General features: G+C 52.2%; 1 protein-coding gene across 1 annotated transcript in view; it reads left to right on the top strand.

Moving 5' to 3' along the window:
- The first annotated feature begins 240 nt into the window (after positions 1-240).
- The window catches only part of LOC144112935 (uncharacterized), a 95,164-nt gene continuing 71,215 nt past the window's right edge, over positions 241-24,189 (top strand). The window contains exon 1 of the mRNA XM_077645772.1: positions 241-881. Within this exon, the coding sequence (XP_077501898.1) occupies positions 381-881 (501 nt within the window). The 5' untranslated portion in view covers positions 241-380. The remainder of the gene's footprint in view (positions 882-24,189) is intronic.

Genomic DNA, 24,189 nt, shown 5'->3' on the forward strand with positions numbered 1-24,189 from the left:
TTGATTGATTGATTGATTGATTGATTGATTGATTGATTGATTGATTGATTGATTGATTTAACACTCCGGCTTGTCTATAAACCTAACATGGTCGACCTGAAGCCGAGTTCGATAAACAAGCACCGTTTTTCCTTTTTATTTTTCAGCCTCAGCAAGCCTCGCCTATCGATTTGGCGTAGGAAATAGGGAGTCGCGAAGTCTCTCCCCTCCCGCGGTCCCAGCCGCCCCGGTCGAGGACTGCCGGGGCGCGGCTACCACTTTCGGCGGCCGCGCCGGCGGCGGGCGGGCCGAACCCCGTTTTCTGGCTCAGTGTGTCAGTAGGCGAGAGAGCGGCGGCTGCTGCCTGACCCTCGTCGGCCAGTGGCGGCTCGGCGGCCACGATGAGCAGCGGCAGGCGCATCCGTCCCGAGCGGCCCGCGGGCGCCCAGCGGCGAAACGTGCAGAAGCTCACCTGGCGGGACTCGCACTGGCTGCAGGGCTTCGCCGGCGACGTGGACGAGCCGCGCGGTGGCCCCTCGGCCAGCCTGAGCGACATGAGCGGCGGCGCGGCCCTGCGTCGCGTGCTGCTCCTCTGCGAGCGGCAGCAGCACCGCGAGGCAGCCGCGCTGCTTTCGCGCCTCGCGCCGGCCGCCTTCCGCGCGCTGCTGGCCGAGCTGCCGGTCGAGCTGCTGCTGGACCAGCTGCCCGGATCGCTGCCGCCGCTCGAGGCCCTGTACGCGCGGGCCGCTTTCCTCGAGGAGCCGGCGCTGCAGGCGCTCAAGCCCGACGCCCTGCTGCTGCAGCTGGTGCGCCTCTTCGCGCTGCAGCACGACGCCGACCGCGAGGGCGCCCCGTGGCTCGGCCCGCCCCCCATGGTGGCCTCGTGCAAGAAGCTGCTCAAGGTGCGTCCCGCTCACGGCCGAGGGGGCTCAGCGCCACGGGCTCTCTGGCGCTGGGCCCCCCGCGACGTCGACGGCTGTAAATGTGTACCGATGCGGGATGCGTCTCGGAAACTAAGCTCCAGCTCGCGCCTGGAGACTAAGGGTCGAGCTCAGAGGTTGCTGTTGTGAACGTCTTCACTGGCACAGAACCGTCCACCTCTAAAAGCATCTCATGCGTCAGAGCGGTTTGCGAACGGCTGGCGTGCGTCTCTTCGGCAACTGTGATATTTTTTGGCACGTGACAGCTAAAATGCCATCCAACCATGCACCGCTCTAAGGCGTCAATAACAGCTTCGAGAATTCGACCCCTGGTTACTAGCGTGAACTGGAGCTTAGTGCCAACAAGTCCATGGGATGGAGTGTTGGCAAAGTAGTGCACTGCCCATGACAGAAAATGCAGAAAATGCAGAAGATGCAGAAAATGACATATTAGTGTCCTTCACCTGGCGCGCTAGTATATGACACGGATTAGTACCCTGTGACTTGAATGTCTCCTGAGTAGCCTTTCTGAGGAATGTCTGCTTATATACTGCAGTGTTCTTTATTGATAAATATTTCTGCCGCCGCATCAGACTTGCTCCTTGCTCTACAAAACTTCACCGTACCCGACAGTATACAGTGTAGCTGGCCTGAACAAGTTTGTTGTTCTTCACTACCTCAGGCTCATCTCACCGAAGGGCGAGTCAGCGTGCAAATTTTGTCCAGTTTACCGAGGATGCCCTGTTATTATACTTGTAAACTAAGTCGTCTTTCCCTAACACTAGTTCTGGCTTTGCGGTTCGCCGGAGTCTTCGATGTCAGAGCTAAGCTTGACAAAAAAGGAATGTGAAAGCTCGGCCGAGTCAGCCGTTCGCGCCTTAATTCGCGTACACACTGACACTACGGCTTATACTAAGCAACGGACCACGTTGTAGACTGCACGAGGTGAGCGCACGCCGATGCTGGTACGAGTCGGGGCTTAAAGAAGGATGGGAGTGTCCATCGAGTAGGGCTTACTTTCCCGCGCGTCGCGCTGCTTCGGCAGTCATTGCGTCGCCGCAGCTCAGTGCACTGGCAGGCTGCTGCGCTTACCGTGACCCGCCTGCCACATACTGAAAAAGAGTTTCCACTCTGTCCGGTTGCGCATGCTCATTCCTGGTCCGAACGCTTCATTGCTCCCTGCGTGCACTGTCCTCCTGGTTCAGTGGTTCCGTAAGGATAAGGGTGCTGTTCCGCCACTTGGAAATTTATATATATATATATATATATATATATATATATATATATATATATATATATATATATATATATATATATATATATATATATATATATATATATATAAATTCGAGCCGCATAACACTGTCCGGAGGCTGTGCTTTTCAATGCGAGTTGCAGTATAGAGACCCGAGGGAAGTCTGTTTCTGAAATCCCAGAGGAAGACAGCAGCCATGGAGGGCCGCGTATATCTCAGAACATTCTGCTGTCTGTCGTGAAAGCTTCTTGTGGCCTGCTCACACATACTGCCTATGCCATTGTTTCTTGCTTACCATGACATTATCCCCATCTTCGCGCAGCTTTATCCTGCACGAGGCGCACTTAGCGCTCTTTCTTGTGGGCGACTCGGACAGTATTCATGATTGTCTCCTCGCGACCACTGCATCAACCTATGCTCGTTATTCCCTGTCGCTCGTCGACGACATCAGGCAATATTTCGCCGCAATAGTATTTTCAGTGTCCCAAGAGCTTTAGTCTTTCGCTTGACGGCCCCACTCCGCAACACAAAACCACGGAAATTTCCACCATGGTTGTGTTAGTAAATTTCTAAACTTCAGCCTATAATTCATAACCGTCCTCCGTGTCGCAGTGAAACGCTTTGCGTTAGGATTAAAAATAAAAATTAGCATCAGTGGAACTTTTGCAATGTCTGAAAGCTTCAACGGAATTAATTGCAACATTAAACCTATATGGTGCTTCAGATTTTGCCTTTTTTATAGCTCATTCACAGGCACTTCACGCATTTAAGCATTTGTATGAAGTTTCGCGTGCACATATGTATGGCCCATTATGTGTTTTGCAGTGGGCTAGACGGTGGTAAAAACGAAACAATAGAATTCGCAACAAAGGATGACTAAGCGCTACAGTTTCGGTGCTGCTCTCGTGAAAATCAATCCGTTTATCGCGCGGACGCTACCGCTGATCCTTATCTCAAGAAAAATAAGCCTCTCCTAAAATGACGTCTCCGCATAGTACTAAAAGCGCGACGCCGCAAAAATGGGTTGGGTTATGGGTTTTGGGGGTTTAACGTTCCAAAGCGACTCAGGCTATGAGGGACGCCGTAGTGGAGGGCTCCGGAAATTTCGACCACCTGGGGTTCTTTAACGTGCACTGAAATCGCACAGTACACGGGCCTCTAGAATTTCGTCTCCATCGAAATTCAGCCGCCACGGCCGGGATCGAGCCCGCGTATTTCGGGTAAGCAGCCGAGCGCCATAACCACTGAGCCACCGCGGCGGGGTGCCGAAAAAATGAAAGCACAAAATTACTGTAATTTATTTTTCGTTACCGTTAATTTCTCCTTGCATTCCCATTGAACTTAACACAAGCCGCCGCAAAAAGCTGAGCTGACGGTCCACGCACGTAACGAACACGACATACGATGGTCAGCGAACAGGAAACGATCATCTCTATTGCTGAGAGTTGATGGGAACAGAAGCGCCGCGCTGCACCTTCTTCATCGTACTGGCTCAAAAGCGAGTATTTTCACGCAGCTGCAACGCGGCCTCAACGTGCCCACTGACGAGCGACGCGAACTAATCCTGAACCTGACGCGCTTCCCCCCCTCCCCTCCCGCAGAGTTTCGTATCGCGGCTTCCAGTGACCAATGTCCTCCGGGCTACCCCCGACGCATCAGCGCTACAGGCGTTAAAGCGCGCAGAGACAAAAGGGAGAGGAGGAGAAGGCGGAGGGAAGGCGCTGGCCGTGGTGCAGCGGCGGCTCCACGCCTCACCGGAGCCGCTTTCGCCGAACGCGCGGCACGTCACACGGGGCGAGCAACGCACGCGCTCGGGTCATTGCGGATGCGCTCCGGTGGTGACCGGAGGTTATTTCTGGCGTCCCGCTGCGCGCCAACGTCGAAGTCGTCATGTGACACCGCCAGCGGACGCGCTTTCGGAAAGGCCGCCTGTGACCTATCAGCTCGGAGCTCGCGTTCCGTTTGTCAAGCCAGGCGAAACTAGCTGTCGGCGCTGTCAACGTTTCTGTTGTGTAAGAGTAGCGGATTGTTTTCAGCCGTTTTGTTGCCAGGGGAGTGCGGCCGAGGCATATTTATTTATTTATTTATTTATTTATTTATTTATTTATTTATTTATTTATTTATTTATTTATTACCTCAAAGACCCCGGATACGGGGCATACCGAGTACACGAACTGCTTTATGCAGTAAAAGGACAATGCGGAAAGAACCATCTTCTGTAATTATCCCGCAGCAGACCTCTGTCGTGGTCACAAATATTTTCGGGGCTATAATGTCATCCGCTGCGGACTAATGTCATGAGCGGTGACAAGCAAGACTGGAATAATGACGGGAGAACCTCAGTGCTGAAGGGATTTGCTTTAAATATCATTCAAGAACTGGGCTCTGCGGGGAAGCCTGTTGCCGAAATCGAAGGAAGAAACATTACATGAGGCTTGCATTACCTTCAAGTAGAAGCGGGTTGATTTTTTTCCTCTGAAATATGCGTAAGACGCAAAAAATTTGCGAGTCACATTCATACGACATCCAATCAGCACCGCTGCCCACCCATGAACCGCTCATTTTCGACTGAGTGGCCCCAAATTCGTGCGGGCATGCGCCGTCTAAACCATGCATTAATGCACAATCGCCCACTGACAGCCCCTCAACAAAGCGTTTGCACTCAAGGATGCTTTCTCAGCAGCTACCGCTTTGACGTTCAGGGCTAAAGAAATAAACTATATGCGAGCTCGTGTCGCAGAAAATCTGGCGTCGACGTCGGCGTCGTTGACTGTGGGCGAAAAATTCACGAAAATTCCCCGGAGAGGCAACCTGGGAGGCAGGTGGGCCACCTAGGACACGTAACCTTGTGGCGTCATCTCAACCTGCACACCGGAGAGTGACCAAACTGTCCACAGTGGCAGGTGGCAGTTAAATTGCTGATTGATCACCAGTGCATGGTTGCCTTGGGAGAGCAACCTGGGTCGCACAAGACCTCATTGCGGAACTCGCGGTTAAGTGGAACGCAAATGGCTCGCTGTGAGCGCTCGTCGGAGTCGTGCGGCACAGATGCCCTCCTCCCTCATCTAGTTCTTCAGGCCCTGACAGAAGACGAGGCCTCGTTGCGCGGGAATCGAACCCGCGGCTGCACAACGCTCGCGGCGCTGACGCGTGCCACTGGCGCGTTCTTTCATCCTCCAGCGGTCGTTAGTGCTCGTGAATACACGGCCGCGTTTGTTTGGCGGTGCTCTGCTCCGGTCGACTCCCGCTCGCGCGCGTGAGCCCGCGGTGGTGCGTTCTCTCGCGCATTAGCGTGCACCGTGACTTCCGGTTGGCCCGCGGCGGGGTACGCAACGACGAGGCAGAGGGGCTTCGGCAGAGACTGGCGCGCGTGGCGACCTCTGGTGGCGGGGTCGAAGCGCGGTCCTTCCCTTGGGCACCCGTTGGTGCAACCTTGCTACCTGCGACTGTTTGCCATGCGTCGCTTGTCGCCGGTAAGGCCGAGGGTCGCGGGTGGAATGCCTGCGCGCCGACCACCCCTGACCCCGCAGGACTTCTGGCTGCGGAGATGTACGCATGCAGCACGTGACGACAGTACGGCGGGCGGTGCCGCGCGATTTGTGGCCTTGTCCACGCTGTAAGTCGCCGTTTTTGTTGTCGTGGTCCTTTTCTTCTTCTCTGATCCTTTTCTCTTTTTCCAATCTTCCTCCAAGCCGCTAGACAGAGAGGACAAAAACAAGAACAAAAAAAGAGGTCCTGTGAGGAGAGGAATGTCCCGCAATGGATGTGCGGAGGAAAAACGAATTTCTTTTTCCCGTAGCGAAGCATGCAGAAACATCTCTTCCCAAGTTGTTAATCCAGCTTCCCCGCATTGCGAAAAAGAGGAGAAATGCGCGCAGTTGACGTGTTTCATTATCCAGCAGACTCAACACGATTCCCCCGATGGCACCAGATGTACCGGGCAAAAGCGCCAGCACGCGTAGTCGTTATTCCTTCCTTGTCTGACTAATTGACAGCGACGTCATTAATTGCGCAAAGCACATCGCGAGAGAACCGATTTATAAATTAGGAAATTGGTTGGTTCCCATCACTTTGAGAAAGTGTGTCACCCCTTTCCACTCAGTACCGCCTTCCAAAGATGCTGCGTCTTCTGATGCATGAACAATGGAGTCCACAAGCGGAAAAATAAATGGGACGAGGTTCTGAACCTAAGTGCACCCAGGCGTGACTTTGCAGAAGCTTAATGTCGTCCTGTGCTTGTGCGGGACTAAAAGCTACAGATGAAAATTGGCGGGCAAAGCTTCCCGTTATTTCGCCACGAAGCGCGTCAGGGCGGTTATTTCACGGCAATGAAATTTGTTTACTTTCTGCTGCATCTGCCGCGCATGCATATACTGCTTAATTAACATAACCACACACAGCAAAACGCTATCACGATTTTTGCGCGCGTGATACTGCAGTCGACCGTTCCGACGTCCGGATTACACCGCGCTCTATGAACAAAGTTGAAATGGTATGCTCGCAAAAAGCAGAGAGGTTTTCCCACACGCATATAAGCGGTGAGTCTGAGGCCGCCGGCCACAAGAGTCGCCAACCACGTGGTTAGAAATAAAACTGTGAGCTTTAAATCAGTGCAGAAGCGGCTGGTGACTTCTGGAGGAAGGAGATGGATACGTTCCCGTAGTGAAAAGCGGCTTTTTTTGGAGTCTATATAGTGCTCAAGACTTCTTTCTTCCTTCTAAAGTCTCTTTCTCAGTTCTCGTCCTTAACTCAATTTTGATATTATTTGCATAAGTCGCTTCCTTTCCGGCGTACTGTGGCCACAGCAGAGATGAAAGGTGACCGCGAGCACAACAGCGATGGCCGCACTCATCTGTCGACCGAGAGCCCTCCGACAAAATATATGCCTGTGTAAGGAAGGCCGCGAAGCCGCAACCCGGCATACTTCCATGCCGCGCTGCGCAGGCAAACAAATGTGCCCCCATTTGGGACCCGGTGATTTCAACATCAGCACAAGCAAGAATGATGCGCTTCCCTGCCCTGTTTTCGCAGGGCGGCCGCAAATATGGCCCCGAAGCGATGCCACGAAAGAAACATTACAGCGCATTCATCAACTAGCGGGTACGCCAAGCAGAACCGGTGTCAAACGCCAAGGCGCGCCCGTAGCAGACGGTGCGGAGACACGCCGGCGCAGTCTTATCGAGTCATGCTTTTTCTCCGTCGTCCGCGTTCGCCACATTCAGAAATGGCTCAAGACCAAGGGCGAGGTAATGCTCCCTGCTAAGAGTTGGCTTTAGCGCGTGCAGCCGTTTATAGAGCCGCTTATATACATACGCCGGTCACTCAGCGGCGGCGGCCCTCGTAATTGGAGCAGCAACTGGCGCGGTGACTGATCGCCGCTGCGCGGGGGGGCTGCGTTGCTTCGTTTCTCGGCCGATGATTAATCGGCGCGCTCAGATCGACCCCATTCGAACGCGCGCTGACACCGGCGCTCTCTGCGAGGCATCACGCGCTTCGGGGCACGCTGCGAGCGGCGCGTCGCATGAGCATTCTCTGTGCGACGGCGTCTATGTATAATACGGGCGCGCCATAGCTCGCACGCGCGGCTCGGGTTCGATGCAGGAAAGTACGCGGACGCGGCAGCGCCAGATATCGATACCGTGCTGTTGCCGCGGCGGGAAAGGCGCGCGAAACAAAGCGGCCCCGAAGCCGCCGCCGCGCCCGCAGTCTCGCGCGCTTCCTCGATTCCGGTGCGGGGCGCCGCGACGGATTTCCTCGTTCCTCTTTGTTTCGCGCCCAGAAGCGGGTCCAAATTTAGTCGCGAGCATTCCGGCGCGCGCATATGGCGCGCTACCGCGCGCAGGTGCGTGCGCGTGATGCCGCGCCGTTACGGCAACTACCATCGCTGCGGCGGCGGGCCCCCCCCCCCCCCCCCCCCCCCCACTACACGCGTTGTCGTCGCGTAATTAAGATCCGATTTGAATGCGAGAAGGGCGCGGCCTGCAGGCTTCTGCAGGGTTGCCGAACGGGGCCGATCGCCTCGCGGCCTACCTCGCCGATAGTTCGCGGTTCAGCTCACTGCGTGGCTGCTTAAGCCGAAACTATAGATCGGTAGTGCAAGCACGAAATAGCCGAGCCTATATATATATGCGACGACTGTATGGTGCTTTCCTTTATGTATATCACTGTAGCACTTTGCATCGCTCCATACGCGTGGCAAATGAACTTCGTGCTTGCAGTGAAGCCTACGCACCGTGTGTTTGGGAATTCTCTCATCCATTGCCAGCGCGGGCAACTCACAGCTGGTGTTAATGTGAAGCATGCGCGCAGTGGGGAGGAATGTGCTGGCCTAAAAAAGAAAACGAAAAAAAAGAACTCGGGTACATTCTATATACAATTTATTGTATGCAGTGTATTTTGTGCGCAGTTTTGTACGCAGCATACCTTGTACACAGTTAATTTTGAACAAACGCAACTTGATCCAGGCGGCGCCTGACTCCGATCAAGTGAGCTTTTTTTTTTTATTCGAGAAGTGTGCCATGAGGCATAAGTTGAAAAAGGAAAGGGGGGAAGGAATGCACGGGATTGAAAGTTAAAAGAAGGAGTGAAAAACCGTTGCGCTGAGGTAGTCGCAGAGGTTGGTAATGAAACGGTTGTCCATTGTCCACTTCACGAAGTCACTTTCGCGGTTCCACCGCAGGCCCACCTCCCTGAGGAGCCGTTTTCTGATAGCAGCCGTCGCTGGGCACTTCCACAACAAGTGCCGCACATCACATATGTCCGGTGCAGCGCCACAGTGAGGGCACCTGTCAGGTAGTGGCAGATCTTTGGCACGCCACCGATGACGGACAGATGGTGTCAGAGCCGCCCCTGCCCGAATCCGGCGCACGGATACCTCCTCCTGCCGAGTAAGACTACGGGGGAGAGGGTGCGAACACGGAGGAATTAGAGCGCGTGTTCGCTGGCGCAGAACTTCGGAATCGGAAACGTGGGACAGGAACGGATCTGGGGGAAGAGGGGAAGGTGGCGGATCGTCTAATGTATGAAGATGAGTCATAGCATCCGCTTGAATGTTATGTGGATCCTGGGCATGGCCGCGAATCCAGTGTATGCGCACAGGACATGGATACTTTGCGCAGAGCACATGAATAGATTGTGAAATCTGGAACGTTCGTCGAACAGCCTTCAGCTGTTTAAGGGCGGCGCGGGAGTCGGTGTAAATGTGAACTGTATTGAATGTTGGAACGAGCGGAAGGGAAGCAATGGCATTGTAAATGGCTTGAAGTTCCAATGCCAGGGGAGTGCACGTATCCGCAGTATACGTCGCGCGAGAGTTGAGATGCGGATGAGATAGACTATACACAGCAGTAACTCCCCTCTCTGCAGAATGAGATGCATCCGTGTATAATATGCACCCTTCAGGCAGATACGCTGCTGATACCGACGGGGAAACAGTGGGGCGATTGTCAGTGAGCTGGCAATAGGACCACGGTGGAAGTGTCTTTAAACGATGAAGTTTGAGAGACTGTTTTCGAGCTCTATTTGCCACCCGTTGGTCGATGATCTCACTGAGTGTATTAAGTTGGGCGAACTCCTGTAGCACAGGTATGGGTGTTAAACGAGGCAGATATGTTATGACGCGCATAGCCTCACGATTGATAGCTTCAAGGGAGTCCCACTGTCTGCGGGTGAGACGTTGAAATTGAGCCTGATATACTATCCGTGGCTGAAGGATAGAGCGCACAAGCTGGCGGGCCGTATGAGCACGTGCGCCACCAGAGCGCATAGCTATGCGACGAATCGATCAAGTGAGCTGCCCGTAGCCACTACCGCCGCCTCGGTAAGCTGCCAGTAAGACAGCGTATACTTTTTCCGCCGAAGGGAACAGCTGTTACTGCTACGGCGTCACATTCAGCTGCCCTGGGACGTCACTCGTCAGTGCTGCTACTTGATGGCTCGCATGTTGCGGGACATGCTGGTCAGGATTACGGTGCTCGTAACTCATAAGCTATGCGTCCTTGTTGCGTGTAGCTCTCATTCTTCTCTTTGTGCATCACAACTCCTCCATATGTATGGGTGCCGTCAGAAGAAAACAGAACGCAGTTCTCTTACCCATGTCCACTGACGCGAGTCGTACTGCGGCTACTTGTATCCGTTTCACGGTCACATTTTTGTGACAGCGTACTGTGGCTTCGAATCTTAAATACGTCTGCCGTCTTTTCATTTCATGGTACGTGGTACATTGATGATCGTGCATACATATATACAAAGTATAGGATGACAAAACATTTGTCTTTTTTTCAGGGGAGGGGAGGGGGGTCAATTGGAGGAGCTTTGTACTCTTTCGTCGCTTACTACTTTGTTTCCCAGTCCTTTCATAGATAGCTTTTTTTTGCAGGTCTATCGTTGCTAGATAGGTGCCAGTGGATTAAAAATTGTGGATTAAACTTCTTTCGCTGTAGGGAACCTAATGAATTATTATTACCAAGAGAAAAACAATGGTAGAGAGGAAAGCAAATTAAAAATTGGAGCACGCTTAAGCTTTGCCTTTAAGAGTGGAACGCGACAGCGTGTTGCAGCACTGCCAGGGAGTCCACGGAACGCCATCGCCCGTCCGGCGCGACGTTAGACAAATCGCTCTGCTACGTACGGTGAAACGGGCGCGCGGAGCGGCAAACCACGTAGAAGCGCTGCCAGGCGCCCTGCCGAAACGCGCGGGACTCAAGTTGCAGTCGTAGTTCGTCGGCACATCGCTCTCGACAAACCCGATGCCACGAACGCCAGCATGGCTTACGCGCCGAACGAACGGGCAGCAAGCCGCAAGCTTCGTGATAAACGCGCTTTAGGATGTGCGCTGCGTTGTTCGCCGCTCACCGCGTGATTCCTGCGTGCCCGCACGGCCCCACTGCGCCCGAACGAGAGATATGTCAGACGTGTCACTTCATTTCCTTAAAACCAATTTTCATTTCATTTTCCTTCCTCTGCAGCGCGGTCCGGGTTGTCCACCGAAATATGTGACAGGCGACCCTTCCTTTCCTTGAGCTGCCCTCGCGCGCTATCTGTTGGGGCAGTGTCGTACATTGCGAGGAGGGGGAGGAGAGAGAGGAGGAGGAGGAGGGATTTTTCGCTCACGGCCAAAGACGCCGACGACACCGGCTTTTCTACGACACGAGCTCCTTGACGCTGTCGCGTTAACATACAGGGATCTGTTCATCTTTCAGCCTTCCGCATTGAACAAGTTCGACGCACGCAGCCCTGCCCATTGAAAGCGGTGTCCCGCAGTCACGCGTCCTCACTTCCGTCAGTGAGTAAAAGCGACCCTCTGAGATAAGGCCGGCCGTAATGAGACAACCCGCCACACGGAGATTACGAACGCTCAAACAAACGACGGGGATAAGCGCAGCGCGTACTCCGCAATGATTCACGCTCACATTCATGCCTTCACAAATGCTGAATAGGGGAGCCCGCGTCGCTCTCAGCTGGAATGCGTAGCCCATCGTGTGGCAGGCCTTATCGCCGAGCCGCGTGCGAGCAATCACCTCCCGTCAGTAGATAACTGATTGCTCTGAAACGATGCCCACGAGTGTGGCGAAAAATAAAAATAAAGCTCACGCGCGCGACAATGCCGCGTGCTCGTCAGTTATAATCTGGTTGTAAGTACTACGTGGCAAGTGGAAATCCCAGCGACACCTCATCGGGACGCCGCTGCATTGGTGGCGAGTCTCCTCACAAAGGGGCACTTTCCACTAACCGTAGTTGGCCTTTGTCGATAGATTCCCGCGTTTTAATGAAAGAGAGGCTAAGTTTCAGCGAACACCGAGCTTCCGTAAGTTAGGAGAGATTAAAAAAATGCAATGCAGGTATCGCCGCCACTGGCCGATTTCACAAGCAAACTGCGATGACGTCGATACATTATTTCGTTGCGAATCTCTGAGGCTGAGCCACATCGCCATTTACTTCTGTCTGTCTGTCTGTCTGTCTGTCTGTCTGTCTGTCTGTCTGTCTGTCTGTCTGTCTGTCTGTCTGTCTGTCTGTCTGTCTGTCTGTCTGTCTGTCTGTCTGTCTGTCTGTCTGTCTGTCTGTCTGTCTGTCGTTGCCAGGAAGAAAGAAAAGGAAAGTGCACAGGCCTGCCCACTGGCTCAAGCCGAGCCACAATCGCTACCACGTGTAGATAGTAGGAGAGTCGAAAGAGGGGATAGAAAGACAGGATAGTAAAGACGCGCTAAAGACAAGGCCGATCCCGGAGGTAGTGCCATACCGGGCCAACCGGTGGCGGGAGTGAAGCATCCTTCGAACTCTCCGCCACATTTCCAAAAATAAGTCCAATTGGACCGGTAACAGCTACTCTACGGGGTCCGGACATTCGCTCCAAACGGTGATCGCAGAGTTCTTTTCTAAGAGGATTCTGGTGTGGGCTAGTTGGTGCATACTTTCTACGACACAGATTGACACAGCGCAACGGAACGAGGACGAGAAGAAACACGAAACACAGGACGGGCGCTGCGGGCGAGACTTCTTTTCATTATTGACGTCACGAGTTTGAAACGAGCGGCAGAAAAAAAAAAAGCCTGCACTTTTAAATCCAATTATTTGAGCAGTAAATACGCCTTTTTCTGCCGAACAAACATCAGCAGAGTCAGAAAGAGCCATGCGGTCGATTTTCACTAAACACAGAAATTGTCTTCACTGTCTCTTGTACAGCACTGTTGTGCAACCCTATACGTTTCTATACGGTCGGTTTTAGCCGGTCAGTATATTGCTGCAGCCAATCTCGGTGTAAAAAGGTTACGCGGCTAAGTGCCAGCAACTGAGAGAAAGTTAGCGATTGCTGCCCATTATACAGACCACAATATCCCTACAGTGCCAATATATATTTCTAGTATGAACAGGTTTCCCCTTGTCACTTGGATTCTTCGAGGCTAGCGCCGCATGGCAACGGCGCTGTCGCATAGTTCCTTTCAACTGACTTCAGTATCGACTGTCGTAAAAGGTACAGAGCTCCTCGACCATTACAATGCGCGTCAACATTGGCGGGGTTGCCTAAATGGTTTGCGTCTCTTCTGACAGCCAAATCTCGCGAAGAGGGTTAAATAGCGAGGGTTTGTTGCCTTTAAAAGATTTATTGCATTCACTGGAAATAAGTACCGGGCAAGCGAGAAAGAGAATGGAAGAGAAAGAAGCCATGGCTGGGAGGCTAATCAGAGTAACTTCCGGTTTATGCCGGGATAAGAAAGAAGCGAATGGAAGCAAGGTGAATTAATTTATAGATAAGCATCACATAGATATTCTGGCGCACTGTATGAAGAAGCCATGCTTGGATAAATATTACTTTTCGTAGCGTCTCTAACGCACGTGTTCTTTCGTGGGCTTAGACTGGTGTTTAACACATTACGTTTACATGGAGCCCGCCCGACGCACGTTGAACGTTTTTCCTTCTCACGACCGTTGCACACAGCCTCCGTGATTAGCACAACAACGGGCTCAGAAAACAGTGACGGACACGGCAATCGCTGCCCCGGAAAGAGACCTGCCCTGCTCGCCGGCCGGCGCACACCTGTTAATCGTCGCTGGAGCGAGCCCTCGCGTGCGCCGCACGGGGTCTGCGGGCTGCCTCCTCCTCGTTCAGTTTGCATTCGCCGTCACGTTCGCTCCCATTGTTATGTTAACTCGGCGAGTCCGCCGCATCCGCCGCCACCGTGCGAAGACAGCCCGCGCATCCCTTGTCGGAGCCGGCGGGTGATTCACTTGAGCGAGCAGTAATCGCAGCGGATTCCTGCGCCCCGTTCATTTAGCCCGTGACAAATGAAGACGGCCGATAAGATCGACCGGTATACTTGTTTCGAAGCGTGAACGAGACCGGCCGGCCGGGACAAAGGCGTCGCCGATCGGCTCGCGTGACTCCAGAACAAGGAGCCCTCTACGCGGCCTGCAGTGGACGAAAACGGCTCCGGGGCATGCTACGTCTGGCCGCACTTCGGTGCGTCCTTGCACGGCTCTCGCCAAGCAGTCGCAGCTCGGCCGTTATCTGCTCTTTGTTTCCAGTCCGTGGAAGGTCTGGACGAAAGATGGGCAGCGAGCGAGTTTCCGTGAACATGGACGGAATCTCCAACCGGTTCAAAAGGGGCCTCGCGCGGAACCATGCACTCTGCGAAGCAGCATTCGAATACGGAGGATTCCCCTCGCCACAGCTCACCACCGCCTTACAGTTAAAACAGGCAGCGGTTCCGTACAGAGGGTATACGACCCGGGGCCAGGATACCATCGCGATTCTATTACATTTCTATTCTTCTTCACCCTTTGTCATTGGTTGAAGCGCCGCCACGCCCACTTTATCGCCACGATCAGCCAGTGGCGCGGTGGACGACAACAATTGAATCGAGTCGAAAAAAAGAATTGTTGCAGTGTTTCGTCCCGGCGTGCCCGTCGTCTCGTCTTCGTCGAAATGTTCGCATTTACTCAGTAATCAAGGCCAGACCTCAGAGCCGGTGATTCGCAGTCCAAAGCCATTGTTCACTGAGCGCACCGATCGCTGCAATTGGAACAGGAAGCAGTCTCTCTCTGGCTTCGCCAGTGTTCCTTTCGCGGGAAGTGACTCAAACGGTTCGTATATATACACGCAACGGAGAACGCCCAGCAGTCGAACAAACGCCCTTACGAATGTGCGATTTTCCTTTCCTTGGCCGATAAGCGACGCAGTTTCGTCATAGAAATAGTGGCCGGGAGTCGTTCTCGCTATTTTTGCGTCCCGTGCACGCGCTCTAAACAGCTGACGACTGCCAGTGAGTCTCAATCCGGAACTCCCGACAAGCGGAGCCCTGTAAACGGACTTTTGTTTACGACCGAACAAGCCACCACACCTCTGCCGCGAATGCGAAGATCGCCTTTGTCTGAACAGGCTCCGCCGCCGTGCAGCCGCCTCTCAATTACTTTTTCACCGCGGTGCATCGAACTATCGCTACACGGTACACGCCCCGAAAGGGCCCCCGGCTGCAGAAGCACGGGACACACTCGCGTGATGCTTATCGTGAGAGCGGCCGTTCTCGCGCCGGTAGCCGACCCCGTTTCTTAACTTTTTTTTTTTTATTTGCCCGTCCCGAGGAAACCCTACGCGCCCGCGGGCGTGCCGATGGTCGTGCAACTCATTAGGCGCTCGCTCGGGGCCGGCCACCAATCGGGCGTGTTTCGGTGGCCCTTTGTCCGAGTGCGGGCCTTATTACAGCAATTTGGTGAGCCGCGGGTGCAAGGTCTCGCTTCGGAAGAGCGGGCCAGGCGTGAAGCCACGGATCGCTGCCCAGCAATTGATTCGCACTTGTCGGGGAGCAGGGCTTACGCACCGGGGGATTACGAGTTCTCAAAGAATCAGTTCGCTCATGTAGTGGCGACGTTAGCGGGTTGCGATCCGTAAAAGCGCTCAGGAGGTGCACAAACGACACGATGTTCGGCGCACGCGGGATACGAGTGGTGTAGATCGCATACTGAATAACGGCCCGTCCTGGATTCTGCGGGTAATCGAGGCGCGCAGCGTGTTCAGTAGCACTCAGACTCGAAATCAGCTATAATGATGAGGTAAAACACGTAAATGCACGCACGCAAAATAAACGAATAATAAATGGCGCTTATCGGAGCCAAAACAGCTAATTACTAAGTTTAGTCGCCCCGCCGCGGTGGCTCAGTGGTTAGGGCGCTCGACTACTGATCCGGAGTTCCCGGGTTCGAACCCGACCGCGGCGGCTGCGTTTTTATGGAGGAAAAACGCCAAGGCGCCCGTGTGCTGTGCGATGTCAGTGCACGTTAAAGATCCCCAGGTGGTCGAAATTATTCCGGAGCCCTCCACTACGCCACCTCTCTCTTCCTTTCTTCTTTCACTCCCTCCTTTACCCTTCCCTTACGGCGCGGTTCAGGTGTCCAACGATATATGAGACAGATACTGCGCCATTTCCTTTCCCCCCCAAAACCAATTATATATATAAGTTTAGTTCCAGTGGATCCGAAACTTACTTCCTGAGACCCGGCGCTTACTTGGCAAGAATATTACATGCGAGTTTTTCTTTTTCTCTGATGTGTACGTGCATTTAAGGTGTACATCCTCTTTTCAGCTTTTTGCTGCTACTGTGTTCGTCTCCTGCATGAAATATTCATTGTTATAATAATTGGTTTTGGGGGAAAAGAAATGACGCGGTATCTGTCTCATATATCGTTGGACACCTGAACCGCGCCGTAAGGGAAGGGATAGAGGAGGGAGTGAAAGAAGAAAAGAAGAAAGAGGTGCCGTAGTGGAGGGCTCCGGAATAATTTCGACCACCTGGGGATCTTTAACGTGCACTGACATCGCACAGCACACGGGTGCCTTAGCGTTTTGCCTCCATAAAAACGCAGCCGCCGCGGTCGGGTTCAAACCCGGGTACTCCGGATCAGTGGCCGAGCGCCCTAACCACTGAGCCACCGCGGCGGGTAAATATTCATTGTTCCGTTTGTATTTTCAACGTATACTTGAGGCTCGTGTCACACTGAGGGCCTGCTCAATTCTGCTTTCCATTTTCGATGCGATGCACAAAGAAATGGAGTAGCCAATATATTCCGCACCTGAAGGCCTCCATATCAAGCCCAGGACGAACTGGTGGGCTAGTTGGTTACACACACCAAATGATGAAGAGAACAAAACTAACATGCGTTCCTTCGCGGATATTTCAATTTAAAGAAAAGGTATATCAAATACCTGGCACACAACTGCATTGGAACGGCATTCTGTAACAGATCTGAACATAAATTTGACCTATATATGGAACCCCAAAATCTCCGAGTAGACCGCATTAGCAGTGTTAGTTCATAAGGCAATTGATCAAAATGGCCTTCGTCCGCAGATGGCCTTCGCCCCCGCGTACTTATTACAAAATCAGAATTGCGAGCTTATCGGTGAAATCTACTAAGACGCGAACGCGCCCCACCCCTGAACAGTAGGAACAGAGGCCTCGCCGCTGTCTCGGCATAGCAGGAGGCGGCGCCGGGCTGTTGCATATTTGTTGTCCTCCCCCCCCCCCCCCCCCTCCACCTTGACAACACAAGAAATGCCACCTCCAATTCCCCAAATAACCAAAAAGTCTCTAAACTTCTACAAGACGATGCGTCCTCATGCATCCATCATTCTGTCTGCGTCCATTCCATTGGCTTTTTCTTGTAACTAGGAGCCGACTCGTCCAGCTAGCTCTCTACTCTACCGTGTCTTTAAATTTGTACCCACTCTTAAGCGGAAACTTTCCGCATATCACATATCGCATAATTAATCAAAGCTAGAGGCATTTTTTTGCCATATTTTACAACTGTGTACCCATTCTGCAAGAAGTTATTATTAGAAATACACGCAGCAACGGCGCTGCGCAGTGGTGGTGGTGGTGGTAGTGGTTTTATTAAAAATAATAGTAAAAAGGAAGGAAAAGATTTTTGCTAGCCCCGGCATCTGCCATCGATACTGAAGCACCTGAGCTGGGGCAGCGGAAATAAAGGATAGCAGGCAGAATGGAGAAATGAAATGAAAGAGGTGAGGAGACAGGAAGAGAGGATAGGGGGAGAAGTAATATGTACAAACTATTTACACAATAAGAAATGTGTCCAGGTTATGCGCGCGATTAGTTCATTTTAGAAGAATTAAAACACACACGCGCACAGCACTGTGTTGGCTACAACTGGAGTGGGGCGTTCAGTTATTAATCGCAGTCACGTTCCCACGTTTCCGAGATTCTGCAAAAAAAAAAAAAACACTGCTTGAACAGGGGTGGTGCCTTATTCTCAATGGCCGCTGAAAAAAAAAAGACGAACAAGCAAATAGCACCAGCCTAATCGCATCGGCTTCTGCGTTTGCCTCTTGCCTTGGTGGACCGATGCCGTGCTCCTGTTTTTCTAATGCCTGAGGAGTCTTCTTCGTAGATTACATTTCCCGGGTGAAAAGATACACATTCGCTACAAGGCTATCAAGACACTTCCAAGGAGCATGACGAACCAACGGATGGCGGGTAAAAATACTTGATCCTTCGCGCATTGAAGTTTGCGTACAAAAATTATCTATAGACAGTCTATGGACTTCGTATAGACTGCCTTGCTATAGATATTTCTTTTTCTCTATTCATAGTAGACTGCCTATAGACAAGTCTACTAAAAGCGCATGACCATAAATGTATAGATTGCCTGTAGACAGTCTATAGGATTTGTATTGCCTATAGACTGTTCTCTAGGGTCTGTCTATAGAGAGCGTATAGACTTTAAACAAAAGTCTATGGACAGTCTATAGACTGTCTAAGGTAATTTTTGCCCCATCTCGGATTTCGTTTTTCTAGCCACTCAGTCCTGGCTGCTTCTAAAATTTCATGTTAGTGCTCTTGACAAAGGAGAGGTGTTAATTAGAAAGAGCGAAGAACGACCTTTCAAACGAGGGCCCACACGCCACGCTATAGCTGCATTCCGAACCCCGCAAGCGCACTTTGGAAACAATGTTCGCAGCTTGTTTTCCAGAGCTTGAATCAGCATGCACACTGGTCACGGACTGTAGATTTATCATTATTTCTCGATTTCTGGAGCACGTATAGAAGCAAGTTTCGATTTAGGTTATTTTTAAGCGCGGGAATTGAAAAAAATTCAATAAGAAACCCCACTTCTTTGGCGAGCAGCGCCGCTTTTGCACGCGTCTCTCTCTCTCTCTCTTTCCTCGCGCAAACGGGGTGCGCCAGCTGTCAGGGCAGCGGCAGACAGCCCTAGCGCTGAAGTGGTGCCGCCTCTCTCCACCAGGGGCATAATCCAGCGCTAGCGTTGCGGACCAAACTCCAGCTTGGGTTACTGACGGCGTCGGAACGTCACCGACCGCTATATACATGCACGCATTGTCGGCCTATCTTCAAAGCTCAACCAGCAATAGAAGGCAAACAAGTGACTCACCGACTGCTGATGAGTTCCTACTGTCGGCCAGAAAAACTAATGCGGAAATCGCTCTCGGGCACCAAAGCTCTCTCTGAGATTAGAATTTCTTCGTAATCTCTGTTCTGAGTCCACTTGGCCTATAGATTCCAGAAACTCCCGCGTGCTTTTCGGGATGTACGGGTCCTTTACCGCAGTTTCTCGTGACGCCGATAAGCGCTCACGCGCTTTTTCATTGACGCCCTCGTTGGTTATCGTGTGCATGTGAGCGCATTCCATACCAAATAATGGACGCTGTTGGAACAAGAGTACGGATAAAGGGCACGTGATGAAAGTAGTCAAAAGTCTATTCTGGCCATCATGAAAGAAGTAAAGCGACAGAGTGCGCTTTGAGTATTCTTGTATATGTAGCCAACAGGCGGCTCTGTCGAACGGCATCGCATAAACACACTCGTCCGTAACGCCGGCTGGTTTCTTTCGGTGCCTTTCAGTACACATAACACTTCACTGAGAGCAACGCGTGCAGTCAGTTTCTCGCGTAGTCTGTGTCAAGGCCCATTTCGCGCTGCTTTCAGTTTTCCTTGAATGTATAGTTGGCTGTAGCGGATTCATAATACAAACCATGTTAAACCGACAGTGGATATATATATATATATATATATATATATATATATATATATATATATATACACTCTCAAGGTTCACTTACTCACTCTCAAGGTTCGCTTACACCCAGTAAACATAAATACCCACGAAAGCAGCAGATTGGACAGCCGTCGCCGTAGCTCAGTTGGTAGGAGCACCGGACGCGATATTCGGAGGTCGTGCGTTCGGATCCCACCGACGGCATGGCTGTTTTTTCTGCTGCTTTATAAGTAATTTTCTTTAAACCGATAAATTGGCACTACAAATTTAAAAAAAAATTACACATTCCCCTATGCACCTTGGTTTCGGTGACTGTTGGCTTCCTTAACATGTGTGTCAAACATGTGTGTCAAACGAGCCCCTCATATATATATATATATATATATATATATATATATATATATATATATATATATATATATATATATATATATATATATATATATATATATATATATATTGTAGGGGTGTGTTTATTCGGTGAACCCAGATGATTCCAGCCGCTCAGGGGAGACTCGCAGCGAAGCGTCAGGCGTGGCGAAAGAGCAAGGCAGCGAACAACTTCTTCGTCCTTGAGAGCGGCAGCACGCGACGCATGTCAGTGGTTATATCGATGAAGATTACCACACTACAGTTTCCCCCCGGGCAGAGAAGGAGCCATCCTGGCGACTCATGGTGCCGAAAGGACAGACGGATCGTAGTAGGGCTTGATTCGGTCCACATGAACTATTTCGCGTCCACGGCGACGCAAGTCCGCAGATGGCGTAACGGGCTCAACTACGTAGTTCACAGGAGATGTTTTTTGAAGCACTCGGTATGGACCGTGATACCGAGCAAGAAGCTTCTTTGACAGGCCGGCGGTTGTGGCAGGAACCCAGAGCCACACCAGGGAGTGGGGCGCATATGAAGGCGCCTCACCAGTGTCACGATGGTGTTTTTGTTGCCATTGATTTTCCTTTGTGAGCGAACGAGCGAGCTGACGGCATTCTTCTGCATACTGGGCGGCGTCCGAGAGTGGCGTCGATTCAGAAACATCAGGGCGGTAGGGAAAAAGCGCGTCCATTGTGCAGGTTGGCTCGCGCCCGTAAAGAAGAAAAAAAGGAGAGAATCCAGTGGTGGTCTGTATCGCAGTGTTGTACGCGTAGGTTACGAAGGGAAGAACGTGGTCCCAGTTGGAATGAGCGTCGTTGACGTACATGGCCAGCATGTCACTCAGAGTACGGTTGAAGCGTTCTGTCAGGCCATTCGTCTGAGGGTGGTAAGAAGTAGCGGTGCGATGAATGATGCGACATTCTTTCAGTAGGGCCTCGAGAGCGTCGCACAAGAAAACGCGTCCGCGGTCACTGAGCAGTTCCTTCGGAGTCCCGTGGCGAAGAATCAAGTTGTTGAGAATGAACAAAGCAACGTCTCTTGCAGAGGCAGAGGGTAACGGTGATGTTTCAGTGTAGCGAGTCAGATGGTCTACTGCCACAATAATCCACCGGTTTCCAGCAGGAGTAGTCGGAAGAGGGCCATAGAGATCTATGCCAACGCGGTCAAACGGACGAGCAGGGCAGGGTAACGGCTGCAACGAAACAGAGGACTTCTGAGGAGTTTTTCGGCGTTGACAAGATTCGCAAGCGCGCACGAAATGTCTTACGAAGCGGTACATTCCACGCCAGTAAAATCGCAGACGTAGGCGTGTGTAGGTTTTCAATACGCCACCGTGAGCACATTGTGGGTCACCATGGTACGCAGCACAAATGTCGGCGCGGAGATGACGCGGGATGACTAGAAGCCACTTCCGTCCATCAAGCAAATAATTGCGGCGATAGAGAAGACCGTCACGAATGGAGAAGTGGTGTGCTTGGCGGACGAGCGCTTTGGAGGAATGACCGGGAGTAGGACTTGAGAGAAAATTCAAAAGTGCATTGATCCAGGGGTCATTCCGCTGCTCGGTAGCCATGTCGATAGTTGTAAGAGTCGACATATCGTAGGCACAGACGTGGTCAGACGAATTATCTCTAGGCAATGGCGAGCGGGAAAGAGCATCCGCGTCCGTATGCTTCAGCCCTGATCGATAAATGACATGAATGTCAAACTCCTGGAGACGAAGAGCCCAGCGAGCAAGGCGACCGGATGGGTCTTTCAGAGAGGCAAGCCAGCACAAAGCGTGGTGATCGGTCACAACGTAAAACGGTCGACCATACACATAAGGACGAAATTTTCCGATAGCCCAAATAATGGCCAAACATTCCCTTTCTGTGACTGAATAATTAGATTCTGCCTTTGTCAATGTTCGGCTGGCGTATGCCACAACATACTCGCTGTAACCAGGCTTACGTTGGGTAAGGACGGCACCAAGCCCAATACCGCTGGCATCAGTGTGGATCTCCGTAGGCGCAGCCGGATCAAAGTGGCGTAGAATGGGCGGCGAAACCAAAAGGCGGCGTAAAGTGTCAAAGGCTTTATCGCAGGCTGGAGTCCAGGCGGAAAGGTCGGAGCTGCCGGCAAGGAGCTGGGTCAGAGGAGCGATGATAGAGGCGAAGTTCAAGATGAAACGTCGAAAGTAGGAGCAGAGGCCGATAAAGCTCCGAAGCTGCTTCAGGGAGGTTGGCTTCGGGAACTCTGCAACTGCGCGAAGTTTGGTGGGGTCGGGAAGAATGCCGTCCTTAGAAACTACGTGGCCTAAAATTGTGAGTTTTCGAGCGGCAAAGTGGCACTTCTTCAAATTCAACTGAAGCCCAGCGCCGGCGAGACACGTGAGGACATCCTTTAGGCGGAGAAGGTGAGAAGAAAAGTCGGCAGAAAAAACTACGATGTCGTCCAGATAACAAAGACAGGTCTGCCACTTGAGTCCACGAAGAACAGTGTCCATCAGGCGCTCGAAAGTAGCCGGGGCATTGCAGAGGCCAAAGGGCATAACGTTGAACTCGTATAATCCATCCGGTGTTATAAAGGCAGTTTTCGAGCGGTCATTATCAGCCATCGGTACCTGCCAGTAGCCGGAGCGCAAATCCAAAGAGGAGAAATACTCGGCTCCCTGTAAACAGTCCAAGGCGTCGTCGATTCGCGGCAAAGGATAGACATCTTTGCGCGTGATTTTGTTAAGCCTACGGTAATCGACGCAAAACCGGATGGAACCATCTTTCTTGGTGACCAAAACAACCGGAGAAGCCCATGGACTGTTAGATGGCTGTATGACGCCCCGGCGAAGCATGTCGTCCACGTTGTCAGCAATGACTTGGCGCTCAGAGGCCGACACGCGATAAGGACGCTGTCGTAAAGGTGCGTTTGTACCAGTGTCGATTGCGTGCGTAACGACAGACGTGCGACCCAGAGCAGTGTGAGGAAGGTCGAAGGCAGAAGTGAAGTTCTGTAGAAGAGCAGCGAGTTGATCGCGTTGTGCGGGTGGGAGATCTGCGTCAATAGCTTGTTGAAGAACATCGGGTGGCGTCGAAGCGGTCGCTGTATCGCAAGAGCTGAGCACATTAACGTCTAATGAAGTAGGCGTTGCAGGAAGAGTATTTACAAGCGCGGGATCAAGTTCTTCAATACGACCGAGACACTCGCCGCGTAGCAGGACGGACGGGCACGAAAATGGATTTGAGACGTACATTGCACTAAGGCCATCTTCGATCTTGAGGACCGCAAATGGAAGCAGGAGGCAGGGATGGCGTGAAGCGGCGTCGGAAGGTGTGAAGAAGACAGTCGAACTAATAACGCTTTCACAGGAGAGTGGAACGAGGGCAGCAGAAAATGGAGGAATGTCTGTGTCACTGGCGACGAGGAGTTTTGCAGGCCGGGTAGGGACGTCACACAAGACGGTATCACAAAGAGGTAAAAAGGAAACTTCCGCGCGGGCGCAGTCAATAACGGCATGATGAGTGGAAAGGAAATCGTAGCCCAGGATGATGTCGTGTGAGCAGCGAGACAGTACAATAAACTCGATGGTGTATAAGACGTCTTCGATGAGAACACGGGCCGTGCACGCCGCTGAGGGATGAATGCGCTGTGATGAGGCGGTGCGAAGCGAAAAGTCGGAAAGTGCGGTGGTCACCTTACGAAGACGACGGCAAAGAGCTTCACTGATGACTGATACGGCAGCGCCCGTGTCGACTAGAGCGAGTACTGCGACGCCGTCGACAAACACTTGAATTACGTTAGTGGGAGAACACCGAGGACTTGAAGAGTTCGAACCAAGCGCAGTTCTTGCCCCGGGAACTGCGACTGTTAGTTTCCCTCAACGGTGCCGGTAGAACGTCGGAGTGGGGACGGGGAACGGCGACGAGGGGAAGGTGATCGGCGAGCTGTGTACGTTTGATTGTCACGAGATACAAATTCGGAACTGGGCGGATTTCTCGGCGAGGGCTGGTCTGTATTGTAGGAGTAATTCCATAGTTCAGGTCGAGAAGGTGGAAGGCGTTGGCGGCAAAGGCGTGCGACATGGCCCGGCAGCCCGCAAGAGTAGCAGATTGGTCGGTTGTCCGCGGTACGCCAAGGGTTCGTAGGGCGTTGGCGTACCCTTGG

The sequence above is a fragment of the Amblyomma americanum genome, chromosome 1 (assembly GCF_052857255.1).
Source record: "Amblyomma americanum isolate KBUSLIRL-KWMA chromosome 1, ASM5285725v1, whole genome shotgun sequence".
In the NCBI taxonomy this organism is placed as follows: domain Eukaryota; kingdom Metazoa; phylum Arthropoda; class Arachnida; order Ixodida; family Ixodidae; genus Amblyomma; species Amblyomma americanum.